Source organism: Callorhinus ursinus, unplaced genomic scaffold, assembly GCF_003265705.2.
Source record: "Callorhinus ursinus isolate GAN/ISIS: 27379988/994484 unplaced genomic scaffold, GSC_fseal_2.0 scaffold8, whole genome shotgun sequence".
Taxonomy (NCBI): domain Eukaryota; kingdom Metazoa; phylum Chordata; class Mammalia; order Carnivora; family Otariidae; genus Callorhinus; species Callorhinus ursinus.
Genome location: NW_027397070.1, coordinates 49,076,576 through 49,093,134, shown reverse-complemented (window position 1 = coordinate 49,093,134; position 16,559 = coordinate 49,076,576). Strand labels below are relative to the sequence as shown.

The 16,559-nt window shown below is 38.3% G+C and overlaps 2 protein-coding genes across 2 annotated transcripts in view; one reads left to right on the top strand and one right to left on the bottom strand.

Moving 5' to 3' along the window:
• Positions 1-16,559, top strand: part of SPTLC2 (serine palmitoyltransferase long chain base subunit 2) — a 101,629-nt gene that overhangs the window by 34,225 nt on the left and 50,845 nt on the right. The window contains exons 3-8 of the mRNA XM_025869543.2: positions 2,835-2,989; positions 4,661-4,809; positions 7,075-7,199; positions 12,011-12,104; positions 15,199-15,304; positions 16,268-16,487. Coding sequence (XP_025725328.1) covers positions 2,835-2,989; positions 4,661-4,809; positions 7,075-7,199; positions 12,011-12,104; positions 15,199-15,304; positions 16,268-16,487 — 849 coding nt within the window. The remainder of the gene's footprint in view (positions 1-2,834; positions 2,990-4,660; positions 4,810-7,074; positions 7,200-12,010; positions 12,105-15,198; positions 15,305-16,267; positions 16,488-16,559) is intronic.
• Positions 1,535-1,891, bottom strand: LOC112822141 (large ribosomal subunit protein eL38). The gene has a single exon (XM_025869544.2). It carries the CDS (start codon positions 1,815-1,817, stop codon positions 1,605-1,607), a length of 213 nt encoding a protein of 70 aa, XP_025725329.1. The 5' UTR covers positions 1,818-1,891; the 3' UTR covers positions 1,535-1,604.

Genomic DNA, 16,559 nt, shown 5'->3' with positions numbered 1-16,559 from the left:
TGGAGTATTTCTCTCGGGTGTTTGGGTTAATACCTTTAACATTAATGTGTAGTGTTTGAGTCAATACCTTTAACATTAATGTACAGTATTTAGAAAGGCTATAAAGAAATGAGATCAAGAAGAATTAGTACTGTTTACCCTATTTGATGTGAATTGAAAAGGATTGAAGACAACTTTTTTGTTTTGTTTTGTTTTTTCCTTTGGGAAATAAATGCATGTGAATGAAAAGTCCCAAATTAGAATTGGATGTCTTTGTTCCAGTTTTCATTCACTCAGTATTCTTGTTGGAAGAGGAGACTATCAAAAGGGACATACTAGTTAAGTAGTAAGTTTCCAATTGTGATAGACACATTATTTATGGATATTTTCTCTAAGGAAATGTAAATGTTAGAACCAATTATGAAAGAGATGGTATCAGGTACTGTACATTCCTAAGAGTACTTTTTTTTTTATTATTTTAAGAATTTTTATTTATGGGCGCACCTGGGTGGCTCAGTCGTTAGGCGTCTGCCTTCAGCTCAGGTCGTGGTTCCGGGGTCCTGGGATCGAGCCCTGCATCTGGCTCCCTGCTCTGCGGGGAGCCTGCTTCTCCCTCTTCCACTCCCCCTGCTTGTGTTCCTTCTTTCACTGTGTCTCTCTCTCTGTCAAATAAATAAATAAATAAAATCTTTAAGGAAAAAAAAGGAATTTTTATGTATTTATTTGACAGAGAGCACAAGCAGGTGGAGTAGCAGGGAGAGGGAGAAGCAGGCTCCCCGCTAAGCAAGAAGCCAGATGTGGGGCTTGATCCCAGGACCCTAGGATCATGACCTGAGCCGAAGGCAGTCGCTTAACCAACTGAGCCACCCAGGCGCCCCTGCACATTCCTAAGAGTACTTTCTGACTCTGCTCAGCCTGATTTAAGATTTTATCTACTGCGAGGCTTATTTAGTAGTTTCTTTAGAGCCCAATGTCATAGCAGGTTGTTAATTATAAAATTTTACGAAGAGTCTTCTTTAGCAATGAAAGTCTAACAAAATAAGGCTTAAACTTGAATGTTTCTGATTAACTTATTTAACGTAAGTCCAGATCTCAGGGCTGGAAGTTCAGCAGTTTGCTAACTATAGTAAAACTATAGTATAGTTTTCTTTCTGTTTGGTTTACCCCTTATCTTCAGGAGTTGATCTAATGTGGTCTGATCATGTTCTGAGCAGTCCCATACCACATGGGACATGACATTATGCATTCATTTTAGCTCCAGATTATTTTTTATAGACTTAATTTTTAGTATAACTTATTTCATAGAGGAAGGGAGGGCTCTAAGTCCTTGGTCGTGGGAATTCATCATAAGAATCTTTTTTTTTTTTTTAACTCCCATCCAAGGAAAGAAACCTGAGATAAGTGTCTTTCTATATAAACTACTTTTAAGTGTATCTTGTTTATCATTTTTCTTTGGATGTCTTTCACTTTGATCTTTGAAAATATGCAGAGATGGAATTTTAATTCCAGAATTATTTTTCTTGTTTGAAACTGAAATTATAGTGTTTTTTATTTTTTTTATTTTTTATTTTTTATTTTTTTTGAATTTTTAAAACTTTAATACAGTTCAAATCAGTGGGCCAGGTTCACTTCAGCTCCTTCACTGCCAAACCTGGGGGCAAGGACTGCTTCAGCTTCTCTGCCTTCTCCTTGTCCGTGATGACCAAGGTGTAAAGGTATCTGCTGCACCGAACTTTAAACTTCACGTTATCCTTATTTTTCTTGATCTTGACGGATTTGGCATCCTTTCGCCTGGCCGTGAGCAAAAAGTCCTTGATTTCCTCGATTTTGCGAGGCATGGCTACGGGGGGCGCACGGGAGCGCGCGGCCGGCACAGCGAGCAGCAAGAAAAGAGGACGGAAAAGTGAAATTATAGTGTTTTTTAATGGCATTTCCCAATATATTACTTGGGAGGCAGGAGAGAAGTCCTTTTGAGGTTATTAGCAAGGAAAGTCATTTATTTTATTTTTTTTAAATATTTTATTGACAGAGAGACACATAGCGAGAGAGGGAACACAAGCAGGGGGAGTGGGAGAGGGAGAAGCAGGCTTCCCGCGGAGCAGGGAGCCCGATGTGGGACTCGATCCCAGGACCCCGGGATCATGACCTGAGCCAAAGGCAGATGCTTAACAACTGAGCCACCCAGACGCCCCAAGGAAAGTCATTTAAATGACAGAATTGTACAATGAAGTTTTATTTTTATGAGGTCTATTTATTAAGTTAAATTCTTTGGCTTTATATTCATGCAGTTAGATAGTTATTTACAACCATTTCATATAGGTAACCATCAGAGCCGAGTGACGTGTACCTGATTAAGAGTTGTTTTACTTTTTTTTTTTAAGTAATCTCTATGCCCAATATGGGGCTTGAACTCACAATCCTAAGATCAAGAGTTGCATGCTCTTGGGGTGCCTGGGTGGCTCAGTTGTTAAGCGTCTGCCTTCGGCTCAGGTCATGATCCCAGGGTACTGGGATCGAGCCCCCACATCAGGCTCCCTCCTCAGTGGGAGGCCTGCTTCTCCCTCTCCCCCCTGCTTGTGTTCCCTCTCTCGCTGTCTCTCTGTCAAATAAATAAATAAACTTTAATAAAAAGGAAAAAAAAAAGAGTTGCATGCTCTTACTGATTGAGCCAGCCAGATGCTTCAAGAGTTGTTTTAACGTAGAGAATTGATGCCTTTCCAAATGTTTTCCTTATCAGTTAATTCACTATAATTGGCCTGTCATTTTCAAGCACTTTTGCAACATGGAAAGGGAAGTTGTAAAAATTTTCTGAAGTAATTCAGTTAAATTCATGGTATTTCACCATCTGTTGGCAGGACTTTGTGTCATTGTATCAGGATTTTGAAAACTTCTATACAAGGAACCTCTACATGAGGATTAGAGACAACTGGAATCGACCGATCTGCAGTGTGCCTGGAGCCAGGGTGGACATCATGGAGAGGCAGTCTCATGATTACAACTGGTCCTTCAAGTGAGTCTCAGTTGGGAAATTATTTCTTGACAGCAAGACAGAAAGAATTTCTTCACTTCAGAATACATTCTATTGCAAATTGAGTAATCTGTTAAAACAAGAGTAGAAGCTGAGAATACAGTACAACATAATTAGTTTCCTTGCATATTCATTGTTATCCAGATCTTTTTTGTTATCCAGATTTTTAAAATGCATTTTTCTATGACGTTTGATACTGTGTTGTATTATAATTGAAAACAAAACTCGACTTATTAAAAAGAAAAACAAACAAAAAAACCAAAGAAAAACTGTCCTGTTACGCCACTTACCAGAATCAAGTGTCTGAATTTACTTCTGGATATTCTGATTTCTCACATGATTCAAGGGCATAGAGAATGCTTTTACTTAAATAGATTGAATAGTTTAGAAAACTTTTCATATTCATAAAATTTTATTGTTTAGATAGCACAAGTATTATATGGTTGCATTGTTATTATTTAAAAAAAAGACAAATAATACAGATAAATGAAATGTTCTCCCATGACAACTAACCACTATCCCTTCTACAAACCCACTTCTTCACAAGGCTTCACTCCCCAGAGGTGACCATTGTTACCAGTTTGTTGTGTTTGATTCCTCCAGATGTTTTCTGTGGGGCATGTATGTAGTGAATCTGTGGGGTGACATACAAGTAGTTTTTGATTTATAAAAATGGAATCATACTATAGAAATCATTTTATGTCTTTTTTACTTGCTAACATGCTGGTAATATCCTGCTTATCTATATTCACAGCAAATTCATTATTAGTAGTGGCTACTGAGTATCCTAAAGTATAGCCGTATATAGTATATAGAGGGTGGGTCGCATCATCGTTTGTTAAAAACCCCAAAATCTCAAAGTTCAAATAGCAATGGTGTGTTTCTTGTCCATACTTCGTGTCCGCCTTAGGTTGGTGGAGCCTCTGAACCATGTTGTTCTCACTTGTGGGCCCAGGCTGACTGAGCTTCCGCATGTGGAATGTCACTGGTCTATGTGCCAGTGTAGTAAGTAAAATTGTGTAGTGACTCTTTTTTTTTTTTAAGATTTGATTTTATTTATTTTAGAGAGAGAGTGCGCGGGGGGGTGGAGGGACAGAGAGAGAAGGAGAGAATCTCAGACAGACTCCCTGCGGAGCACAGAGCCCAACTCTGGGCGCCATCCCACCACCCTGAGGTCATGGCCTGAGCCAAAACCAAGAGTTGGACGCTCAACCAACTGAGCCACCCAGGTACCCCATTGTGTAGTGACTCTTAAAGGATCTTTATGCATATATTTTTTCATATGTGGGTGGAGATTGCTGAGTCAAAAAGTATGTTTATCTTTTAAATGGATAAGTACTGCCAAACTGCCCTCCAAAAAAAAAAAACAGTACTGACTGATATTCTTATCTACAGTATATGAGACTATCCTGGCCAGCACTGGATATGGTCAGTTTTTAAATCTTTATCATTATTGGTAAGTGAAAATTAATATTTTGTTTTAACTTTAATTTTCTTAATTGGTAGTGAGTTTGAGCTGCTTTTCACCTAGGCCATATTCTCCTTATTTCCTGTATATTGTGCTTCCTTTTGTGTTACCAGTATGTTTATTATTACATGTAAGTATTTGATTTGCTCATGAGTTTCATGAACTTTTGTGCTATTGAAACACAGGTACACAGGGAATATAATTAAAGGCGTTATAAACATGGGTTCCTACAACTATCTTGGCTTTGCACGGAATACAGGATCATGTCAAGAAGCAGCTGCCAAAGTCCTAGAGGAGTATGGAGTCGGAGTGTGTAGCACTCGGCAGGAAATCGGTAAGCGTAGGCTTTGTTTGGCCAGCTGATGTTCTTAACTGTGCTACTCGGGGGAATAGTGCTGGTACAGAGCTAGAATAGTAAGCATCCAAGTATGTACTTTGCCTTATAGCTTCTGAAGTAATGGATGATTTTAATGCTTTCAACACATTTTGAGACATATTTACCTTTTCCTTTATGTTATAAAATGTGTCTAGAAAGGTTCCATAAATATTTGATTAATTTATAACTTTAATGTTGGCTTTTAACCACAAATGATAGTGGTTAAGGGTGCCACTTACTGTTACTGACCACATGGACATACGACGGTTAATATGTTTCCATACCGGTAATTGGAGGCTGATAATAATTCCTATCTTATAGGGCTCTTTGAAGAATTAAATCAGGGGCGCCTGGGTGGTTCAGTTGGTTGGACGTCTGCCTTTAGCTCAGGGCATGATCCCAGAGTCCTGGGATCTGGCCCCGCATCGGGCTCCGTGCTTGGCAGGGAGCCTGCTTCTCTCTCACCTTCTCCTGCTCCCCCTGCTTGTGCTCTCTCGCTCTCTCTGTCAAATAAATAAATGAAATCTTAAAAAAAAAAAAAGAATTATTTTAATTCACATAATTCATGTGAAGTGCTTGTGACATGGAAAACACTCAGTAAATGTTAACTCTTATTATTGTTAAGTCTATAAAATGTAAAGGTGAACAGGTTTGTATAAAGAGAATTAATTTTTTTTTTAAAGATTTTATTTATTTGAGATAGCACGAGTGCAGAGGGAGAAGCAGGCTGAGCAGGGAGCTCGAGATGCGGGGCTGGAACCCAGGACCCCAGGATCATGACCTGAGCCAAAGGCAGGCGCTTAACCAACTGAGCCACCCAGGAGCCCCTAAAGAGAATTAATTTTTGTTCATAGGAAGATTCCAAATTCTTCCATTTTGTTTGAGAGACTGATTACTATAGAAATTATAAGGCAACTTCCAGGATATTTATTACAGTGAATCACCCCAAAACTTAGTGGATTAAGACAATAATTCCTCATTATTTCTCGTGGATCTAAAGACTGGCAAATGTAGCTGGGTCATTTACACTCAGGGTCCTCAATGATGTGGTTAAGGAAGCATTGTGCAGTGACGACATACAGTAATCAGACCTTACATCTTTATGGCACTTTATAAACTGCTTGAACCTATTCTCTTTTGATCCTCAACAATATCATGAGGTAGATAGAGCAAATATTATTAGTATTTAGCAGATAAGGAACTGAAGCCCAGAGAGGTTAAATGACTTGCTTAAAGCTTTGAGGACATGTAGCATCCTAGTTCAGCAGTGTTTTTTCTCATCATCTTTTCTGCATTTAGCTAGTATCATTGATCAGTCTTGTTTGGTCCTTAAGGATTTGAGTATTGATATAAGATCACAGTACAAAGTGAAGGAGGATGCTTTTTAATTTGTCTTTTGCTACATAACAAATCATTCCAAACCTTAGTGACTTAAAACAGAAACATACATTTATTTGCTTGATGCTGCGATTTGGGGAGGGCTTAACATTTATCTTGAATCCATGTGATATGGGTGGGGCATTCTGGCCGATGACAGAGTGTCCAGGATGGCTTCACTTACATGTTTGGCACCTCAGCTGGGTATTGGGATCAGGTGAGGGCTGACTGAGCCCTGCATTCCCCTTTCAGATAGTCTCTTATCCTCCAGAGCTTCTCCCTCTCCATGTGGTCTCTCTTTACAACAGCTAGTTAGACTGTTTTACATGGTAGCTGACTCCAAAAGTATAAAAGCAGATGTTGGGGCGCCTGGGTGGCTCAGTCGTTAAGCATCTGCCTTCGGCTCAGGTCATGATCCCAGGGTCCTGGGATCGAGCCCTACATCGGGCTCCCTGCCCAGCGGGAAGCCTGCTTCTCCCTCTCCCACTCCCCCTGTTTGTGCTCTCTCTCTTGCTGTATCTCTGTCTGTCAAATAAATAAATAAAATCTTAAAAAAAAAATAAAATAAAAGCAGATGTTGCCAGGCCTCTTAAAGCCTATATTGGAACTGGCATGTGTCAGCAGGAATGGGAGAAATTGTTGGCAACCTTCTTTGCAGGAATTCCATCAGACGTGGTAAATTCAACTACTGTGTCCTTTATCAGCCATTTCTCTTCATAATACTCTTCCATGGAGCTTAGTCTGAAAAGGTCATCACATGTAGACTATGATTTCTTTTTATAAAGTAATGAGTGATTCTTAAATTTGGGATTTGGTAGTATTAACTTCATTAACTTCTCCATACAGGAAACCTGGATAAGCATGAAGAGCTAGAAAAGCTTGTGGCAAGTTTCTTGGGAGTAGAAGCTGCTATGGCATATGGCATGGGATTTGCAACAAATTCAATGAACATTCCTGCTCTTGTTGGCAAAGTAAGACTTAGTCTGTCATTTATGAAAACTCTGTTGTATATTTTGTTTTGTAAAGCATTCAGAGCAAGCCCAAGGCTGTTGTAAACTTCAGACTACACATGGTCTACCCAAAGATATTTCTAACACAAATTTTTATTAGTATATCCCAAGGAGACTTATATCAGTTGAAACTTTCTTGCTAGAACCCATGATCCTTTCTCTCCCATTAAATGACTCTTGCCTTCTTCATTTCATACAGTTTTGAAAGGGATTCTAAGAAATAAAAACCTCATAAAAGGCTAAAATTTTGAAAGAAAGAATGTTTAGTTTGGAAAGTTATTTAACAGATGGTTTTTCCTAAGTAGAAAAAGACAAAAATACGTAAGTACCCTAATACTTGTTCCTATCATAATGCATGGTGCTCAGAGATATATGGGCAAAATATGTGTATATATGTAAAATACAGGTAATGATACAGGTTAAAAGTAATAATATAGGTTAATAATAAGATTAAAAGTAGTAGTAATAATAGTAATAAAAGTGTATGTGTGGGTAGAGTGTGTAAGGGGGCAGTTAAGGAGAGAAGAGATAAACTCTGTAAATCACATTTTAAGCAGGTTGGCACTCTCGGCTTGAAAGGGCCCTCAAGGTTTTTATTTTTTATTTTTTTTAGAGAGAGCATGCGTGCACATGCGCACACACACACACACACAAGTGCACAAATTGGGGGGTTGGGAGGGGGCAGACAGAGAGGGAGAGAGAGAATCTCAAGCAGACTTTGCGCTGAGCACAGAGCCCAACATGGGGCTCAATCCCATGACCCTGAGTCCAGACCTGAGCTGAAATCAACAGTTGGGTGCTTAACTGACTGAGCCACCCAGGTGTCCCAAAAAGACATAACAGTTTTAAATGTATAGGTGCCTAATAATAGAGCTTCAAAGTACATGTAGGAAAAGTTGAAGAAATTGAAAGGAGAAATAGACAAATACATAATTATTATTAGAGATCTCCATTACCCTCTCTGAATAATTGATAGAAGAACTAGACAGAAATTCAGTAACGTTATGGAACACTTGAAAAACATTATCAACCAACTTGACTTAATTGACATTTATGAAACACTTAACCCAACAACAGCAAAACATTTACCAAGATAGACCATTTTCTGGGCCTTTAAAAAAGCCTCAACAAATTTTTAAAAATTTAAATTATTCAAAGTATGTTCTCTGATCATATGGAATTAAATTAGAAATAAGTAACACAAAGATATTTGGAAAATCCTCAAATATTTGAAAATGAAACAACATATTTCCAAATAACCCATAAGTCAAAGAAGAAAGGAAAAATAGAAAATACTCTGAGCTAAATGGAAATGTAGCATATTACAGTATATGGGATGAAGCTAAAGCAATACTCAGATGGAATATACAGCTGTTAAGGGCTTGTATTAAGAAAAAGAGAAAAGTTTTGAATCAGCCATCTACATAAGAACTTCAAGAAAGAAGAGCAGGGGCGCCTGGGTGGCTCAGTTGTTAAGCGTCTGCCTTCAGCTCAGGTCATGATCCCAGGGTCCTGGGATCAAGCCCCGCATCGGGGCTCCCTGCTCCACGGGAAGCCTGCTTCTCCCTCTCCCACTCCCGCTGCTTGTGTTCCCTCTCTCACTGTGTCTCTCTCTGTCAAATAAATAAATAAAATCTTTAAAAAAAAAAAAGATTAAATGCAAAGATTTCAAATAGAGGAAGGATAAAATAAAGCTGAATTCAGAAGTCAATGAATTAGGAAAAATGAATGAAACCAAGGGGCTTCTTTTTTTTTTTTTAAGATTTTATTTATTTATTTGAGAGACAGAGGGAGAGGGAAAAGCAGGCTCCCCTCTGAGCAGGGAGCCAGACCCAAGGCTTGATCCCAGGACCCCGGGATGATGACCTGAGCCAAAGGCAAATGCTTAACCAACTAAGCAGCCCCCAGGTGCCCCCCAAAGGTGGTTCTTTGAGAAAATGAATGAAATTGATAAATCTCTAGCCAGACTGGTGAGGATAAAAAATAGAGAAGACACAAATTGCCAGTAGCAGGAATGAGAAAGGATACATCATTGCACATCCTACAGACATTAAAAGGATAACAAGGAAATAAGAACAACTTTATGCTGGTAAATTCAACAGCTTAGATACAATGGACAGATACCTCGAAAGACATAAATGTGTGGTTCTTTGACTTCATATTGATTATAATACATTCCTGTCCTGCATTTGAGTGGCATAAATCTTGAGATTCTTATTTGGAATTTCTTAGAATTTTTCGCCCTAGAGGGTTAAATGATCTCATCCTGCTCTTCCCTGTATGTTCAGAAACTAATCATGTAGAATTAGAGATCTTGTATACAGACTTGGAAGATACTACTTTAAAGATTTATCTTTCAAATCAAACTTTATAGCTGAATGTTAAGTATCATTTAATCCATTAAAGACAGAAACTAATCCAGTTTTAATATTTCTTTGAATCTGATACTAAATTTGTGAGGTGGTTGATTTTTCAGCTTAAAGGCAGGGGGAGATAGTATATTATAGATTAAGATCATGTGTTCTGGAAGCAGAAGCTTTGTAATGAGTCACTCACGAAGCTTGTGACCTTGAGCAAGATTTGTAAAATCTTGCTCCTCTAAAAGGGAGTTTCCTCTTATGTAAAGTGGGGATAATAGTACTTGCCTCATAGATTTTTTTAATGGGGATTAAAAGTAATATTGCCTTTAAAACCCTTAACATAATCCCTGGAACATATTAAGCACTTAGCTTTTAACTGCTGACATTTAATTTTTATTTTATTTTTGAACTAACGATATAATAGAGCCTCATAGTAGATTGATACATAGAAATGGTGAATAAGGCTGTCTAAAAAGGAGGCAAATAGCAAGTTATATTGCAGATTTTGTCAAAAAAATGAGCTGGAAGGAGAAGAAAATAAAATTGTATGGAGGGGAAGGAGGGGGATATCCTTTTAAGGTATAGTGGAATGCCAAGAGTGGTAAGTAAAGGGTTGAAGACTTGCAGAAGAGAAATTCACTCTCTTCATTTTCTTCCCCAGTTTCTCCCTTTTCCACCCCCCCAATTTTAACACTTTTTTTCAAAGATTAATTTAGGCTTGTAAAAGAATACAGAGTTCCTGTATACCCTTCACTCAGCTTCCTTTTATGTTAATATCGTACGTAAGAGTGGAATTTATCAGACCCAAAAAATTAACCTTGATACAATACAATTAACTGAAGTGCAGAACTTATTTCAATTTCAACAGGTTTTCCACCGATACCATTTTCTGTCGAGGATCTGCGTGGTATCTCCTCAGTCTCCATTGTGTGACAGTTCCTGACTTTCCTTGTCTTTCCTTACCTTGACTCTTCTGAAGGAAGAGTTGTTGCTTCTCCTCTATTCATTTACATTAGTACAGATTCGTGAATATTTTGTTATTTGGATCCAGCACGATTGCCCTTTATTTTGTTGCTCGGATTGTTCCAGTTTTGGCCATTGGGAGATCTCCTGTGCCATTTAAATATGTGCTCATTCTTTTTTTTCCCCGCTAAAGAGCACTTTCTTTGTAGCATGACAAGAGGCCCTGAGCTTTTTTTTTTTTTTTTTAACCTATTTTAGCTTTGGGGTCAACCAGTTCTCCATTGAGCCCTGGTTCATTTTACTGGAGGGTGGTATTTAGAAATCAAGGTCTGTTGCGTTTACGGCCCCTTGGGTGTCACTGCTTCTTGTCCCTCAGTGCTTAGAGCTAGAAAAATATATGCTTGTATACTAACTCATGCATACACAGATCTGTGTGTATGTGTATACATTACATATACATTTTAAAACCCATCAGCCCATACTGTGGTATGGTACCTTCATACTGGTACCTTCAACTCTACTTCTCCTTTTTAATGTACACATTTTTAACTAGGTAGCTTTTTATCTCAATAATAAAAATTTTGCACAGTGTAAAAATTGTAGACATCTGCTGTTATGAGTTTAAGTATCCCTCTAAGAATATTTTGTTATAAATCAGTGTTTGTGTGTGTGTGTGTGTGTGTTTGTGTGTGTGTCTTCTTTTCTTTTTTCTCCGGGAACATGCTGATACTTTCTGCACCTTACTATAAAATCTAAGTGGATATTTTGAGGACACTGTTGGCAGAAAAACCTGTTTCTGAGTTCAGTTCTTACAGGTTGAAGGGCCTGAGCTGTGGAAGAGTAAGAACCTGGGATGAAATAAAATCCCTGAGAGCTTCAGCCTTTTCTTGTTGCCTTAGGAGAAACTCATGTTAACATGTTAAAGTAGAGCTTATTGAGGGATTTTAAATGCAAAATTGAGGCCTACACTTCATGTCAGTGGGGGAGAGTATTAGTAAGTGGAATCCTCATTGAATTCAGGGTATTATTAGGAGTGAGAGGAAGAATGCTTTACTCCCTCAGCTCCCTTGTCCCCCACTTTTTCCCACAAATAATAGCACATCATACCAAAACTCATATGGAATGCCATCAAACCAGCAAAACTGAAACCCCATGAAGACTATCTGATATATCAGATTTTAGGTATAAATAATAGCCTGTTGCTACATATCTGAATATTTAAGTCGGTCATAGAACTGAAGAAATTAAAAGGCTAGAATTTTGTATCTACTACTAAATTAATTTTGCAAAACAAAAATATGTATACTTTCCTTCTTGAAATTGATAATTTTGCTGTTGTATAAGCTTTCCTTAATAAGATACCATTATTAATGATTTTAGCATTTTGTAATTTGTGTAAGTAAACCTTTCCCCCTAGCTTCTTACCTTTCTGTGCTGGTGGTTTTGCAGGGTTGCCTGATTCTGAGTGATGAACTGAACCATGCTTCACTGGTTCTAGGAGCCAGACTCTCAGGAGCAACCATTCGAATCTTCAAACACAACAGTGAGTTTGATGTGGAATTTACTGCAGGCTTTAGTGTTTAATATTCTTTGGGTTAATGGCAGTGGTAACATTAGTTATGTTAATAATGGAAGATATAAATGAAGCATGTAGCAACTTTTTTTTTTTAAGATTTTATTTATTTATTTGACAGAGAGATAGCATAAGTAGGCAGAGAGGCAGGCAGAGGGAGAGGGAGAAGCAGTCTCCCCGCTGAGCAGGGAGCCTGATATGGGACTCGATCCCAGGACCCTGGGATCATGACCTGAGCTGAAGGCAGCCGCTTAACTGACTGAGCCACCCCGGTGCCCAGCATGTAGCAACATTTAAAGTGTCCTTCTGGGCCAGTCTTTTAGAAGTTATCCTCTTCCTCATTAGAAATAGAGGCTGAAGGCCTCTATTTCATACATATTTCTCCAGAGGCTGTACAAAATACAATATTCTCCTTTTATTTAGCTTTCAACTCTTTCATCTTCCTTGTGTAGAAGTCACTTGTTCAGTATGCATTTACTAGATGCCTATGGTGTGTCTTGCCGTAACACCAGGGCTACCGAGATGAATAAAGCAGGGTCTCATCTTAAGGAGCTCTGGCCGGTTAATGAAGAGACTGTTGAGAAAGCACTAGTGGAATACCACTGATACAGAACAGGTACTGGAGTCCAGGTATGAACAGCTGCTCCCCAGAGGAAGATGACACTGCCAGAACTTTCTCCCTAAGTGGAGGGGTCTTGTGTATTATTAAAATAATGATTTACAATAAGAAAGTAACTTTTGTAGTTAAAATACTAGCATGTAGGGAGGAAAGATTACCAAACTGTACGTCTCATACCATTTTTTTGCCAAAATGTGTACACATACAGACAAAAGTCTGGAAGAATAAACACCCAAATGTTAGATCTGTACTCTGGATGGGAGGCGTGTGGATGCTAATAACTTTCTTCCTTCTGTCTTTGTCTTGTCTAAAATGTTTTATAATGAAAATGATACATACAGTATTTTGTTTTATGAAGTACATGGCATTATTAAGCACAATTGTGTAACCTATTTCTTAAAACACATCGTGAACTTTGACGGTCCATGTGACTCTCCTCCTCCCCTAAGGCCAGGGTGGCAGGTGGTGTCTGGAGTTGCCCTCATTCAGTCCATCCCTCAATTTGGACATCAAGGTGGTTTCTAAATTTTTCTACTAGAAACAGTACTACCTACTCACATTTTTGCTCAGTGGTCTGATAAAAGCCCTTAGGATAAATTCCTAGCAGTCTTAGGATGCCTGATTAAAAGGTTATAAAATTTTTAGACTTCCAAATTGCCTCCAAATATGGTACAAATTTTTACTCAACAACATGACAGTGACTCTACTTACAGGCTGACATAGGACATTATGAATCACTTAAAATATTTTCTATTGAGTAAGTCAATAACATGTTAATTTCTGTTTCTTTGATTATTAGGTTTTAAGCAACTTTTTTATACAGTTAATTGTGTTTGTATTTCTTTGTGAATTGGCCATTTTCAAACTGTTTCGGTTTTCCACTGAGTATAAGAGCCCTTTATATTAATTACTCTTTTTTTCATTTTTAACTTTTAGTGTCTTGCTGGTAGATTTATTAAAATGGTGTTGGCACATTTATTCTTACGAGTTTTAGATTATGCATAATGCCTCCCCCATTTTAAGATCATAAAGTTACTCTCATATTTTCTTTTCATGGTTTTGTGGTATATTTTTTATTTAAATCTTTAATTTGCATGGAATTTAGGAAGCATAATATGAGAGAGATAATTGAATTTTTTTTCCCTGAGTAGGTGATACGGTCAAGCATTGTATAGGTACTTCCTTTCATCTAAAATTTTGAGTCAATATTTTTCTCTTCCTTTCTGTATATAAACAGAGGAAACTAAAACAATGAGTGCATTTTTATTTGTCTCCTGCTGGGTGCCACACATTGATCTCTGCAGCAGAAATAGCAGCTTCACAATAGACATACTTCGGTGGTAGCATCTCCTCTCTGGGTTAGGTAGCAGATTGTTTTGTTCTGAATAACTGAAGGTATAAACAGAGTCACAACCTTTGGCAATCTCACTTGTGGTATGTGTTTTTATTACCTTACTTCTCTTTCCTAACCAAAGTCCTTTCATAGAAAGAGCAAAATCATGTAACTTTGTAACCCCCTCCTTCAGTCCTGAGCAATAAAGAATATAAAATCACGTTTTATGATGGGGTGCCTTCCACCCCTGTTAAATATACCCCAGACTTAATATTGCATAGATTTTGGGGGAAAGGTCCTTAAGGCCATTATTTCAGGGCAGATATTTTAAGTATGAAGTCTACTGTCATGGTAACAATGGTCTTCACAGTATTTATCTTTAACAGGAAAATTATGATCCTCATTAGTGGTAGTACCAGCCAAGTTGTTTCTGGGCCTGGTAACCATCCTTAAGGACCAAGAGAGCTGATCGAGTCAAACATGGAACAGTCTCAACAGGTTGCCAAGCTTTCTTACCACATAGTCTCATGCGTGCCCAGACTGGTGTATTTTGAGCTCTCTACTAAGATAAAGCTATTTAACAAGCGTTTATTGAGTGTATCCTAGGTGAAAGGAAATGGGGCGTACACTTTGATTTTCCCCCATATTTGCTTTTTAGGAGGTGTATTTGTTTATTTGCACTCTCTTGCTCAGTCTTCTTTATGCATGTATTTCTGAATGACTCACTAGGATTAAAGATACAGTTGATTCTACAAATACAAAAAAACAAAACAAAACAAACAAACCCCACTAACTGAACGGCCTGGTATTTAACATGAAACATCAGTCATTTCACAGGCACGCTACCCAGTGGAACTGCCTGTGCCACAGTCATTTAGTGGAGTTTCCGTGGTTTTGGACATTCATTACATTTTAGATGAGATTGTCATTCAAGCTAGCAGTAGCTTACCCATTTTGCCTTATCTTTTTCGGCTTAGTTATGATTATGTTAATGTCCTTTGCCATCTGAGACACACTTCCTGAATAAGAAATGTGTATTTGCATTTCGGAAGTAGGGTTCAGAAAGAGGAAGGTACTTTGTGTTGAAATTCTTTTTTGTGTGCTATTTACAGATATGCAAAGCCTGGAGAAGCTGTTGAAAGATGCCATTGTTTATGGTCAGCCTCGGACACGAAGGCCCTGGAAGAAAATTCTAATCCTTGTGGAGGGAATATATAGGTAATCCTGTTTTCTTATTCTTATTTTTCTGATTTGGCTCCAGGAAATTACAGAGTTTTTAAGCAGAAGGGAACAGTAATCTGGACCCCTCTGGACACCAAGGAGGCAGTGTTTATGACTTGATAAAATACCTGGAAGCAGAGTCAACACTGGCACAGAAGTCTTTTTATCTGGCTTTTCTTTATTCTTTCCATCTTGCTAATGGTCTTCAAATTCCCTTTCTTTTTGCATCCTTTATTTCTACTGTTTGTAGAGGGAATGTATACATAGGGGCAAGAATTAGAATATGTTTTCTAATGTGTCAAACCAAATTCTACATCATTCCATTTTAAGAACAATTTTATTCTGGTTTATTTGCAGCCCTTGCACTTAACTCTCTTACCTCCTATCTTTTTTATTCTTTTATTCTGCTGTTTTAATTTCATCTGCTGTGTAATGCAAAATCCAACCTTGCCTGTAATTGCAAGTGTTAGAAGAATCTGCTGTGACCTTTATCCATCTGTGGTGAATTAAGGTCAATTCTGTTCTGGCGCTTGTTTGAAAAGATCCAGTTTCCTTTCCCCTAGACATCTGCCTAGCCATGGCATCATCTAACTTTGCCAGTTTAAAATCACAGGCAGAGTTGTCAAACCATTTAAAAAAGCAATAAACTGGGAAGGGGCGCCTGGGTGGCTCAGTCGTTAAGAGTCTGCCTTCGGCTCAGGTCATGATCCCAGGGTCCTGGGATTGAGCCCCACATCGGCTCCCTGCTCAGCAGGAAGCCTGCTTCTCCCTCTCCCACTCTCCCTGCTTGTGTTCCCTCTCTCGCTGTGTCTCTCTCTGTCAAATAAATAAATAAAATCTTTAAAAAAATAAAAAAATAAAAAAGCAATAAACTGGGAAAATTAATAGTAGTAGTAAGGTGACCAACTCTTAATTTTGAGAGTTAAAAAGTCTCAGTGTATTTTTTATCCATTTTGCCAGCATGGAGGGATCTATTGTTCGCCTTCCTGAAGTGATTGCCCTTAAGAAGAAATACAAGGCATACTTATATCTAGATGAAGCTCACAGCATTGGGGCTCTGGGCCCTAGAGGTCGAGGTGTGGTGGATTACTTTGGCCTGGATCCTGAGGATGTGGACGTTATGATGGGCACATTCACAAAGAGCTTTGGTGCTTCTGGAGGATACATTGGAGGCAAGAAGGTAAATGGGCCACGCAAATTGAACAATTAAGGGTAAAAGTGGTTCTGGCTACCACATTTGGTAACTCACGTG

What these genes read in the sequence shown, in the direction of transcription:
- LOC112822141 (XM_025869544.2), bottom strand. Translation starts at nt 1,817, where the DNA reads ATGCCTCGCAAAATCGAGGAAATCAAGGACTTTTTGCTCACGGCCAGG.